The following is a 12206-nucleotide window of genomic DNA, read 5'->3' on the forward strand; positions in this document are numbered from 1 at the left end:
TAATTAAAAAGTAGTACCATAAAGTACAATTAAAATATGATAACGAGAAATCAAATCAAAAAGGTATATGTAGATTCCAGTCCCAATAACACAGCTCACCTGGTAAATATGCCGGATGCAGTTATCTGTTTTGGCAGTGGGAGCTGTACCCTGAATGTCATACACAGAACAGATGTGGTCCCAGTCTAAGTATTCCAGCCCACCCTCCAAAATTGAAAAAAAATGCTCTTGAGTTTGCGGTTCATAAAAAAAACAATAAATGTCTGCGCTTTGAAAGGAGGAAGATACATTATAGCAAAAACTATAGCAACAACAATTCAGTGGTCATGGAAGTGTTAATGTAACAAATTCACTACTTTTGTTTTCATTGTTTTCTGATACGGCCCTGTCTCTTGGATGAATACAAGATCATGCAGATGTTCCACTCAGTGGCTGAGGGGTGGGGGAGAGGCAACTGCGGCTGTCTGCTTAATTCCCTAGTTCTCTGCATTGTATGCACCAGTTGATAGAAGGATGCTATTGGCCACTCTCCATTTCTCACAAAACTTCCTGAGTTACTCCTGGCCCAATGTGTTACCCTTTGTTCTCTCTCTGGTCTTGTGGAATTTACTTACATGCCTCTAGATATCGACGTGCATTTAATGTACAGAAATAATATAAATACGTGCATTTAATATACGAGAAAAGACAGACTGAAGATAGATGGAAAAACAATCCTTCTGAACAGAACAAGGAACATCTCACCTCACTTGCTAACAGGTACAAACAAGACATTATTCAAACCAAAAATTAGACATTCAACGAAAGAATTAAAAAGGCTAACTCAAACACTAGGGAACGATTCCCAATTTTAAGAGAATTAGAATCACCTACCACTCCTAACAACTCATGTATCAAAAATAATACCTGGTGCAGACATCCAAACGGCCCTTGGTAACAACATTTCTATGCTTCAAGAGAAAATTGCTGCCATAAAAAACATGTTACATAAGATTGAATTAGCAACAAAAGAGGCCATATTGCTACAAGTCACCACTTATCAAATTAAACCGAGCAACCAGTTTAAATTTAAATCTATCTCAACAGATGCTTGGGGGACGCCTGTCCAGCACCGATCATCAAAGAAGCAGCCAAGGACCTTGCGCCCTTCATCACATTTATCAACTCCTCTTTCTAAACATGCTCAGTCCTCACTAACCTTAAAGACGCTTGGGTGCTACCTCTACTAAAAGAAAAAAACCTAGACCCAAGTATTCCCTCCAACTCTAGGCTAATTACTACGGTACCTTTCCTCCTAAAAATCCTTGATAAGGCTGCATACCTCCATTTCCAATCCTATCTGGAGATCAACAACTAAGTACCCGCCAATCTGGTTTCAGACCAAGACATGGGACAGAGATTGCCCTCATTGACCTTAAGAACCTATTGGATGATAGAAAAAACAAAGGGAAAGGTTACATTCTTCTCCTTTTAGAACTATCTGCTGCATTTGATTTGGTTGACCACCATAAAGTCTTGTGCAATCATCTAAAATAAGCCACCCACTTCTCAAAGGAAGCCACCATGTGGATCAACTCGTTTATAGCCAACAGAACCATGAGAGTATTCTCACCCTCCTCTGCAGTGGACCCAGTCCCAATCGCATGTGGGGTACCACAAGGATCCTGCGTCCCTCCAACGTTGTGTAATATATTTACCAAGCCACTCCTATATACTCGACAATCTGGGTGTCGCATATACAAACTATGTTGACGACACCCAGATCCTTATCCCTATCTAAGAAGACTACAACACAGATATAGCTTTGATCAATAAAATTTAACTTATCATACAAACCTGGATGGCCACCCATGGCCTTTGCCTCAATGATAAGACAGAACTCTTTCTTACTCTTCGGGTCAACTAACAAACTGAATATACTCTCTCCCCAATATAACTCATTCATCATTGATGGGATAAGCATCAAAGTCTCAAAGGAAGTCAAAACCTTAGACCTTTATCTGGTTTCAGCACTAAATCTTAACAAACAAGTTAATGCCACAGTTTCTGCCACCAGCTACATCTGCAAATTGATCCATGCATGTAAACTATTCCTGTCCACCGACAGCTGCATCATGATTGCACATGCCCTCATACTATCTAAGTTGGACTACTGGAATGCCTTATATCTGGGCACTAGCAAACACAACATAAACAAATTACAAATACTTCAATATAACGCCTTAAAATCTGTCTCAGGCATCCCGAAAAACTCAACACATCTCACATGTGAGACATTCCACCAAGTGGCTTGCCATAAAAGATAGAATAAAGTTTACAGCACTAAACCTCACTCACAAATGTCTCAACTTGCGGCTAGATTCACTAGACATACCTCAGAACGTCCCATCAGAAAGGCACAGACTAACAGAATCCCTACATTCAAACTTTTAAAAACAGGGGGTACTTGCTTTCCCGTCATGGCGGCCCAACTATGGAACTCTATTCCTGATCCCTTAAGAATCACACCATCCTTTCACTCCTTTAAGAATAATGCCAAACTCTGGCTGCACTCTGGTGACTACGGAACTCCTGTTTGCCTGCATCTTTACAAAAAGCATCTGTAAATAATGTATATTAGAATATGTATATTTTGTTCACGTTCATGTGTACTTTTGAATAAAAAATATAAAATAAAGTTTTTTATCTGATGTAAATATATGTAACATGTAATGCGTCCAGATGCCTATGGGCCCGGAGCCCAATATAAATGAATAAACAATAGAATACAACTGGCCCTTCCCATGATGCATGAAAGAGAAAACTGATACTCTGGGTTTTCTCAAGAAAGTGCCGTAGCTGGGTTGCATTCATTTTCTTGCTAACTGAGGGGCAATCAATTCGGTCATTATCTCAAAATTTAAAGGCTGCACGAAAAAAAGACAGATTTATTTTCTGCCCGATTTTGGGCAGCCTTTAATATTCGAAAATACTTGAATTCCTCCCCCTCCGCCCTTTGAAATCAGGGGTTTCACCCACGAACCCCCCCACCCTGCCTCATACTCAGACACTCCTTTTCCCCAGCACCCTTTTGCATACAAAAACACTCAAACACACACATGCAGACACACTCCTTCCCTCCCAGCCCACTCCCCACCACAAACACTGTCCCCTTTCATTCATACACGCACGAAAACACACACTTATCTGTAACCAGTATTGCCCCACCCATCTCAGTCAGCCTGGTCAGCCCTGCGTGCACCGGTGTATGGCAGGGGCGTGACAGTTAAAATTGAGAAAGACCACTCTAAGCGTTCTTGGAGCGGTCTTTCTAAATCTTTTTTTAAATTTTTTAATAAAAACTGTCTTTTCACCTAGAACGGGGCAAACACTCTGGAGAGATAAAAATTGTCTGTTTGCTTCACCTTCTGGGTGATTGTTTTTCTATTGGCTAAATTCTCCTTCTCCCATGAGCCTCCTGGAGTTATTTTTAACAAGCTGAAGCCTCCGCAGGGGAGCCGGAAGAATAACATTTAATCTAAAGGAATCGGTAGTGGGTCTATTGGTTGATCAAAAACTGCTTACATTTATTTGACCCTTTTTTTTCTTGAATGTGTCCACCAGAATGCAGATGGTAAATTGAGGTTGGCAATGTTGATAGGGATGGGATGTGAGGTGGGGTGGAGTAGTCGAGAGCCCACGGGTAGGTGGATGGTCCCCTGCATGCTGTAGAAAAAATGTGAGAAAAAAAAAATGTGCAAAAACAATTTGAGCAGTTTTTTTCCAGCAATAACTTATATCCCAAAACATCTTTGTCATTTGTTACTGGCACTATGGCTATATATGGAAGCAGGACTTCCCATTTAGACTCATTCCCAGGAAGTGCCCCGCTCTATTAAACATACTCATGTGAATGGGTGAGCCGATCTTGGAACCAAGGACATCTTGCGGAAACAATCATGGATGTCGTGTCCAGTAGTCGCTCTGCATGCTTACTACTTTGAAATAATCCTTCCTGTCCGCTGCCCTTGAGTTTTAACACAAGCATTAGCAACCTCAATAGTTTTGGCTTGTCCACAGACAGCCATGTTTTTAAATTTCAATTTTAAATATTACAATTTCCCACAAACCACTCCAATACAATTAATATCATGTTACTACCAGACCTTTACCTTTTCCATACAAAAACAATCAACGAGGCAAGCTAAGGGGTGCTGTGCACACTGAGCAAGAGATCAAGTGGCTGAAAAACCACATGATTAAGTAGTTTTCATTATACAAGGAGCTGCTTCATAGCTGCAGTTAACCAATTACCGTTCACATAGTTATTATTGCAGATAGGATTTATTGTTTTAAATTACCTTAATTTCTCAAGGATCAGGATAGCACATGATTAATGTGCTGCAGATTCTTCCTCTGGCATATATGTATCTCGATGCAAATACCTGAAAAGCAGTGATCCACTAAGATATACTTGTTACCTTTACTATGTTCTCATACAGGTCGATAGTCCTACCTTCGTGGACCAAAAATATAAAAGGCCCAATGGTTAATGTGTGATTGAGGTAGCAAGTTTAGGTGCAGGTGGAACAATGGAAGTTTTAATTTTAACTTTAAAATGGAAACGTTTTTGAAAAATGTTGTTTAAAGAAGAAATGTAGAGTTGGAAAAAGTTATTGGGAAAATATAAGTTTAAGCCAGAATTTACAAGATCATTCAAACTTCTAGAGCGGTCATCTTTGAAGATGCTCGCTCATACCAAGAGAGCTACTTGTTTATAATTGGGTGCTGATGTCATCTGAAAACTTAAGGCACGGTTTAACGATTCCAAGTTTCCTTCCTTCTGTTCTTTTTTTGCCTTTAGTGTTGCATTTTGATAGTCTGATGTATTATTGCTTCCTTGATGGTTTGTGTAAAAATCAGGATTTCCTGTTTAATTGTTTTACACTCTCAGTATGTAGAGATTCTCTGACCACAATGGCTAATGTTGCGCACTGCAGAACTCTAGGGCCAGCTGTCTAACTATTTCACACAATACCATTGCCCATTAGATACATGTTCTCTTCGTTATAGTATTTATGAAATGTATGGAAATATTTTCTTTCACCGGGCAAATTAGTTACAGAGGGAAGGTTGAATTTTTTAAAATCTTCTCAAACCTGAAACCTTTGTCTTTACTTTGGTAATGTTTTAAGTTTTAAAGGGAGCAGAGATAACTTAATGGGAGGGTAAAGAGGCACGTGTGCCGAGCCCCTACCTCGTTACCTGATTCAGAGTAGTCTGCCATATTTTTTATAAACCATTTATAAAACATAAGTAACACATGTCATACTCATGTATAGGTGCAACCCAGAGGTTCTGAGCCTGCTGCCTAGCTATTGATGACAGCTAGGTTTCGCATCTGATCAATTAATCATTCACTGCGTTCTGTGTCCATCGACTTATGCGTTTTGTACATTCGCTGTAGCACAACTTGTGTAGGATTTTCACCTGTCTTTGGGGAATAGATTGACATATACTTTTGTACAAAACAACCTATCTGCTCCAGCATACACTTGTTTTAAAAACAAACATTGCATCAGTATACTAGAGATCAGGCAGCCACCCCCAATGAAGAGTTTAATGTGTAAGTCAAGAGGGGTAATCAGGTAGCCACATTTGAGACCGTACAACCAAAGTGTCTATACTATACTGTGATCCTGTACAGGTTTTCCTATTTCTCTGTGCACGTCTATCTTCTTCTCTTCGGGAGTAGGAACAAACAGATCGCTGCCCATAATGTCACCCCCAGAGAGCATGCACACTTTCTTCTGGGTAAGTGAAATAGGTCTACTGTCGGAAGCCAGAGCCTGTACGTCTATGGGGAACAGAACACACATGTTCATGTTAAAAGCTAACAAAAAAACAGTGTTTACCTGAAATGTAATATTATGAATAGTAAACCAGAACATCAATAGCAACCACAAAGGAGAGAGGAAAAATACCAACTAAACAGTCTATTTTGAACCAGAAATTAGTTTAGAATGGCAGACACAAGGAGTTCTCCCAGGGACAATTTTTGAAACCTACTGACCTCCTTGATGGAGTCATATGAACATATTTCCCCTCGAATCAAGTTCTCCATACTAGTGTTTAATTTCTCCATGCTGATTCACTGCCCTCTTTTTTTAATCTTCCTTTTAGTGTTCAAGGTTAACTAAATTGGCATAATATTAAATTATACTGAATATTCTTTAAGTTTCTTTGTGAAATATAGATAAATACTGATAAAAGAAAACTGTTCACTTTTGACCAGTAATCAATAGCCTTGTTTAGGAACGCACATATCCTCTTCAATATCTTTCATAAAATCCCATAGAAATAAGTCAATAAGAAGAAGATAAATAAAAGACGTTTTGATAGATGGTTTGTGTTCTTTTAATAATTTTTTGTTAAACCGAGGGGGCAACCTTTTCCAAATGGGCAGTGGTGACATTCGGTTAAACATGCATCTAGAAAATAGAGAACTGAGTTCATGTTGAAGTGAAACTTTAGCCAAAAAACAAATCTCCCGCCCCCATTTGGAACCAAATAGTACAGTGACCAATACAACAATGAGAAATATACACCACAGTGATAATGATAAATAGATGTTTGCTAATCATGGTTTGCAACTCTAGGCGCATTACATTGTCTACAAGCAGTAGTGCCAATATCCAAACAGACTCCAGGCCCCCACTGTAATACCACCAGACACTGGCACTGTTAAGTGTATTTTGCATTCATCTCGTTGGTTGCTATATTTATATTTTCACTAGTTCTAGCTTTAATTTGGTAGAAAAAACATGGTGTAAGGAAAGAGGCACATAATGCAACGGGCAGGCTCTGTTGTTTTGTGATTGTAACATGCATCCTGTGTCATATGTTGTCATTTTCTAAGTATCCCTCGTTGTGTGTTAATGCTTTGTGATTGCACATTCTGCTCTGTTGTGTTATTTCTGTTCTGGTTTTTTTCTTCTTTGAAGATGGCACCTTGTACTTTGACCAATCTTTTGTGTTTTTCCCCTCCCTTTCCCATGACACCTCCCTTTGCAGTGTCATTTGTGTTCTCCAGAATGGCGGCATGTGGGGGGACCTCAAAAAACAAAGTAACAGTTCCTAAGTATGTGTGGGATTTTCTAACCAAGGAGAGCCCAACCAAGCTGGTCAAACTGCAGGATGAGAACAAGGTCCGCATCCTCATCGATGGTGAGACTTCTGAGATCTATGTGTTGCGCCTGACTACAGAGGCACACGTGGCCGGCAATGGACTCTCTCTGGCCCGCAAGGCCCTTAAGGCCCTCCTGAAGGAGACGGAGAAGGAGCTGAAGAAGTCACAGCGGTTTCATGAACTAGGTGGCTGCATGGCCTTCTCAGACAAGAGCATGGAGCATGCAGCAGCCGAGCTGCATTACCGAGGAGGTCAGGCAGCTTTCTCCCGGGGCCAACATAGTGTTGGCTCCCGAGGCCTGCCGGGTGGCTCACGTGATTCAAGACGTGATGAGCTGGCTGCGGAGGACGATCAGGAGAATCAGTGTCCGATCTGCCTGGGAGAGATCCAGAACATAAAGACACTGGAAAAGTGCCGGCACTCCTTCTGCGAGGACTGCATCACCCGAGCCCTGCAGGTCAAGAAGGCCTGCCCTATGTGTGGGCGCTTTTATGGGCAACTAGTGGGCAACCAACCAGAGAATGGGAGGATGTTGATCTCAAAGGACTCCAGTCTGCTTTTACCTGGCTACGAGAAATACGGGACCATTATTATCCAGTACGTCTTCCCTCCCGGTATCCAGGGGGTAAGTAGTCCCTTTAATTAACATTGTTGTCTTCTGGCACACTTTTTCTGACATGGGTTTCACCTGTAAACATATACCTATCTACAATATATCATTCATGTTTCCAGTAAATTTTACACTCCATTTCATGGGTCTGGGTTGGCATTTATGCTGTCCAAGTTTTCCCTGTCTGTAAAATTATCAGCTTGTTTATTAAGTGGATACAGAAAGGTTGGGCCCTAGGTCTGCAACTCCTCTTGCGCTTATCTCAATTGTTGTCTAGGGTTGTTTAGCTGCCCGGTCATGAGTAGGTGGAGGTGCTGCCCACACCTCCTTTTGTGAAATGGAAAACTGTTTGGTCCCGGATACCTTACGCTAGATAATTAGATAGATGGATATCTACACAAAAGTTTTTGTAGACAGGTAGTCTTAAGTGGTCAGCCGACAAGTGTTTCGACATCAACGGTCTTTTTCAAGGTTAAAGAAACCAATATGTGGTAAGCTGTTGGGCTTGAGATTTCCTGCTCTCCTATTTGGGCCGCTGCTGCTGCGGTGTGCACTGTCTGTTGACGTCAACAGACAGAGGGACAGTGCACACCGCTGACCACATAAGACTATATGTCTACAAAAACTATTAAAACCACTATGGGTTTTGAAAAACTTGTGTAGATATCCATCTATCTAATTAACTAGCGCAAGGTATCCAGCACCAAAGAGCTTTCTGTTTATAAAGTGTTTCACTCCGATATATGGACCCAACTGCTCTCTGGTTGGCATAACCAGTACTGCATATGCAATTTGTGGGCAGTGGGAAATAAAATCTAAGCCTTTGTTTTTGGTCCTTTCTCTGTTTGTACACTGATACATGTTTAGTCCCAATTTCTAAATCCTAATAATGGAATCTTCACATTTAGATTAACAACTATTTAAACATTTGATTGGGGCTCATTTCTGCAGTTTGTGAAGTTTGTCGTGTAAATAACTGGCGTGTTTATGTGCTCCAGGTTGGCTTTAGACATACATTTCCTTTTAATGGGTCACTGAATAAGACACCCAAGCATATCTGTTAACTAGTCCCCACCTCCTAGCAATGGTATTGTGGAGCTCTACATTTACATTGAGTGTGGAGGGATCATAGAGAATGGATTTAAATTCTGTTGATAACCCGCAAGAATGAATGCTAGAGGCAACCACTATTTTCAAAATCTTGTGAAGCAAACCCACAAAATGAACTTCACCAGAAACACATAAGTTGTTGAGGCCGCTACTAAGCTGCACACAAATATTCATGAAAAGTTCATTGTACTAGGTGTATATTTATCTTTGCATGGTGAGAGAGGAATCAACAGTGATATCTGTTGATGCGTCTAGTTCAGGGCTTTGTGATGGCAACTTTCTTATAATCTACTGATGTCACTCCTCCTTATAGTTTATTTCACTGTTTAAGACAAATATATTTTAACTAGCCAATCTGCTTCCACTTACTAATTACGTAGAACACGTTTCTGTACCTTAATTTACTCCTCTTGCTCCATAAAATATATATTTCTTTTGTGGCTTTTTTACCGATTACATTTTTGCACCTACACAAATAAAATCAATCGAAGATACTGATAAAAGTGAACATCTCTAAATAGCATAGTCTCTGTTGTGGGATTGTCTCTTCTGATTCCATTGAATCCTTGTTCTTGCTACCACATAGAGACATTAGTCTTTACTGTTTAGGATATGTGACTCTGTTTACCCAGTTGTAAATATTTGTGCACATAGTTGTAATCAACATGCTAAGAAAATGACTTGTATGGAGGATCCTCATTTCTTGCATACTTATTACCCAATAATTATACATATATTTTGATTTACTCAATTTACATTTTAAGAAATTGCTCAACTCCTCATGTTGCTGGTGTTCCAAGGATGCCAAAGTTGTGTGCCTTAGCACCATCTCTACAAAGGGAATGCCGCCAATCAGCAGCGCCTAACAACCTCCTTCGTATGAACGAGACTGCCGAAGTGGTGTGTAAGTGGAAGCAGTCACTGCAGTCTCCAGCTTTTTTCGTGTGGAAATCTGTGCAGCAACTTGGTTTGAGTCCTACCTCTCTGTTTACCACTACTGGCTGTGCAGGAGTTAAAAACTCCCAGGACCGCGAAGCGGAGCGAAGTGGTGTGTAAGTGGAAGCAGTCACTGCAGTCTCCAGCTTTTTTCGTGTGGAAATCTGTGCAGCAACTTGGTTTGAGTCCTACCTCTCTGTTTACCACTACTGGCTGTGCAGGAGTTAAAAACTCCCAGGACCGCGAAGCGGAGCGAAGTGGTGTGTAAGTGGAAGCAGTCACTGCAGTCTCCAGCTTTTTTCGTGTGGAAATCTGTGCAGCAACTTGGTTTGAGTCCTACCTCTCTGTTTACCACTACTGGCTGTGCAGGAGTTAAAAACTCCCAGGACCGCGAAGCGGAGCGAAGTGGTGTGTAAGTGGAAGCAGTCACTGCAGTCTCCAGCTTTTTTCGTGTGGAAATCTGTGCAGCAACTTGGTTTGAGTCCTACCTCTCTGTTTACCACTACTGGCTGTGCAGGAGTTAAAAACTCCCAGGACCGCGAAGCGGAGCGAAGTGGTGTGTAAGTGGAAGCAGTCACTGCAGTCTCCAGCTTTTTTCGTGTGGAAATCTGTGCAGCAACTTGGTTTGAGTCCTACCTCTCTGTTTACCACTACTGGCTGTGCAGGAGTTAAAAACTCCCAGGACCGCGAAGCGGAGCGAAGTGGTGTGTAAGTGGAAGCAGTCACTGCAGTCTCCAGCTTTTTTCGTGTGGAAATCTGTGCAGCAACTTGGTTTGAGTCCTACCTCTCTGTTTACCACTACTGGCTGTGCAGGAGTTAAAAACTCCCAGGACCGCGAAGCGGAGCGAAGTGGTGTGTAAGTGGAAGCAGTCACTGCAGTCTCCAGCTTTTTTCGTGTGGAAATCTGTGCAGCAACTTGGTTTGAGTCCTACCTCTCTGTTTACCACTACTGGCTGTGCAGGAGTTAAAAACTCCCAGGACCGCGAAGCGGAGCGAAGTGGTGTGTAAGTGGAAGCAGTCACTGCAGTCTGTGCAGTCGGCGGAGGCAAGGCGGGGAACTCCGTTGGACTATCCACCCACCCAAACTACCAGGTAAAATCCGCATTGCCTTGAACTAGGACTGCCCTATTGACATTTTCGCGACATCTACGAATTAATATAGTGGAACCGGTGGATTTTGCCATTGTCCGTCTTTTCAAACTCAAGGAGTGTTCACTGTAATTGCTCGAGTAATCGAAACGTGTCGGTGTTCCCTTTACACGTTTAAAACATCTGAAAGAGCCGGCGTGTATGAGGAGTTAGAGATATCTTGTAGAACGATTATGGGATACATTCCCGCTCGAGTACAACCTCCTTTCCATCCCAGCGCGGGTCGCAGGAGAGGGGCTGAGCGGCGACTGCGGGCTTTGAAGCCTTTGAGCCGCCGGCTGTAGTATTGTGATTACTCTCCGTGCAGGCAGTGGGAGGAGCGCCATTCGGCGTCTGCTCGGCCCTCTAACAACTGAGCCGATCGACTCCTTTGCGGCTTGAGCCTTAATTGACAAAGCGGGGGTGGAGTAGAGCGGCGCCTCTAAACATTGCAGCCCCAGAAGTGCGATCTCACAGTTTCACTGTGCTCTGCGTCCACGCGTGGGCTCTGTTTTAATACACGCAAAAGACGCCGCTGCTCTGTGCCTTACATTTCCCCCTACTGGCTGACCTTTAAAATTCCTGATACCTACTCTCATTTCTGCTCTCTATTTGTGAAACCGCCTCATGAAATTAAGGAGCACTCCATCTCAGAATGAGACGGGACCCCTAGAAAGGGAGGATCTGGTATTGAGGAAATCTCAATTGGAAAGTGGAGCTAAATGCCCCATTGATGAAAACAGTACGGACAAAATGACAGAGGTTGGGGAATCGCAAACACGAATCCAAGCGCTTGTGCATGCAAATCCATGCTTCCCCCTTGCCTCTACGCCTACCAGATGTGTAGAGACCTTGGATTCTGAACCTTCCTTAACTGACAAGTGGAAAAAAGGGCTAGAATACACGATAACAACAAACAAAATTCATAAAAAAATAAAAGACCATTTTGGGACCACTGGAACAGTGCCTAAGGAAACCACTCATGAACCAAATGATACATTATCAACCCCCTCAGAGAATGCCTGCCAGCAGGATGTTTATGACAACTGCCATTCTGCGCTGGACATGAATGCTCCAAGACTGAGCACTCTAAATCTCTCAAGCACTGAAGACACCCAAATACTTGAAAGCCCAGCGCAGGTTCTCCAACTGGCTGAAACACCTGCTGCATTCAGCCCAAATGCAACACAGGAAGAAACTGCAGCTGAGAAGACAGAGTCGAATATCAACACATTAACTGCTCTCAGCTACGTG

The 12206-nt window shown here is 42.2% G+C and overlaps 1 protein-coding gene and 1 long non-coding RNA gene across 4 annotated transcripts in view; one reads left to right on the plus strand and one right to left on the minus strand.

Annotated features, from left to right (window-relative positions):
* LOC138582354 (probable E3 ubiquitin-protein ligase DTX3) overlaps positions 1 to 12206 on the plus strand; it is a 213894-nt gene that overhangs the window by 54459 nt on the left and 147229 nt on the right. For all 3 annotated transcript variants that reach the window (XM_069653599.1, XM_069653598.1, XM_069653600.1), the window contains exon 3: positions 7054 to 7793. In XM_069653599.1, coding sequence (XP_069509700.1) covers positions 7054 to 7793 — 740 coding nt within the window. The remainder of the gene's footprint in view (positions 1 to 7053; positions 7794 to 12206) is intronic.
* The window catches only part of LOC138582355 (uncharacterized), a 233634-nt gene that overhangs the window by 17023 nt on the left and 204405 nt on the right, over positions 1 to 12206 (minus strand). The gene's annotated exons all lie outside the window — the stretch shown is intronic.

The sequence above is a fragment of the Ambystoma mexicanum genome, chromosome 3q (assembly GCF_040938575.1).
Source record: "Ambystoma mexicanum isolate Mex_15411 chromosome 3q, UKY_AmexF1_1, whole genome shotgun sequence".
NCBI classification, from domain to species: Eukaryota; Metazoa; Chordata; class Amphibia; order Caudata; family Ambystomatidae; genus Ambystoma; species Ambystoma mexicanum.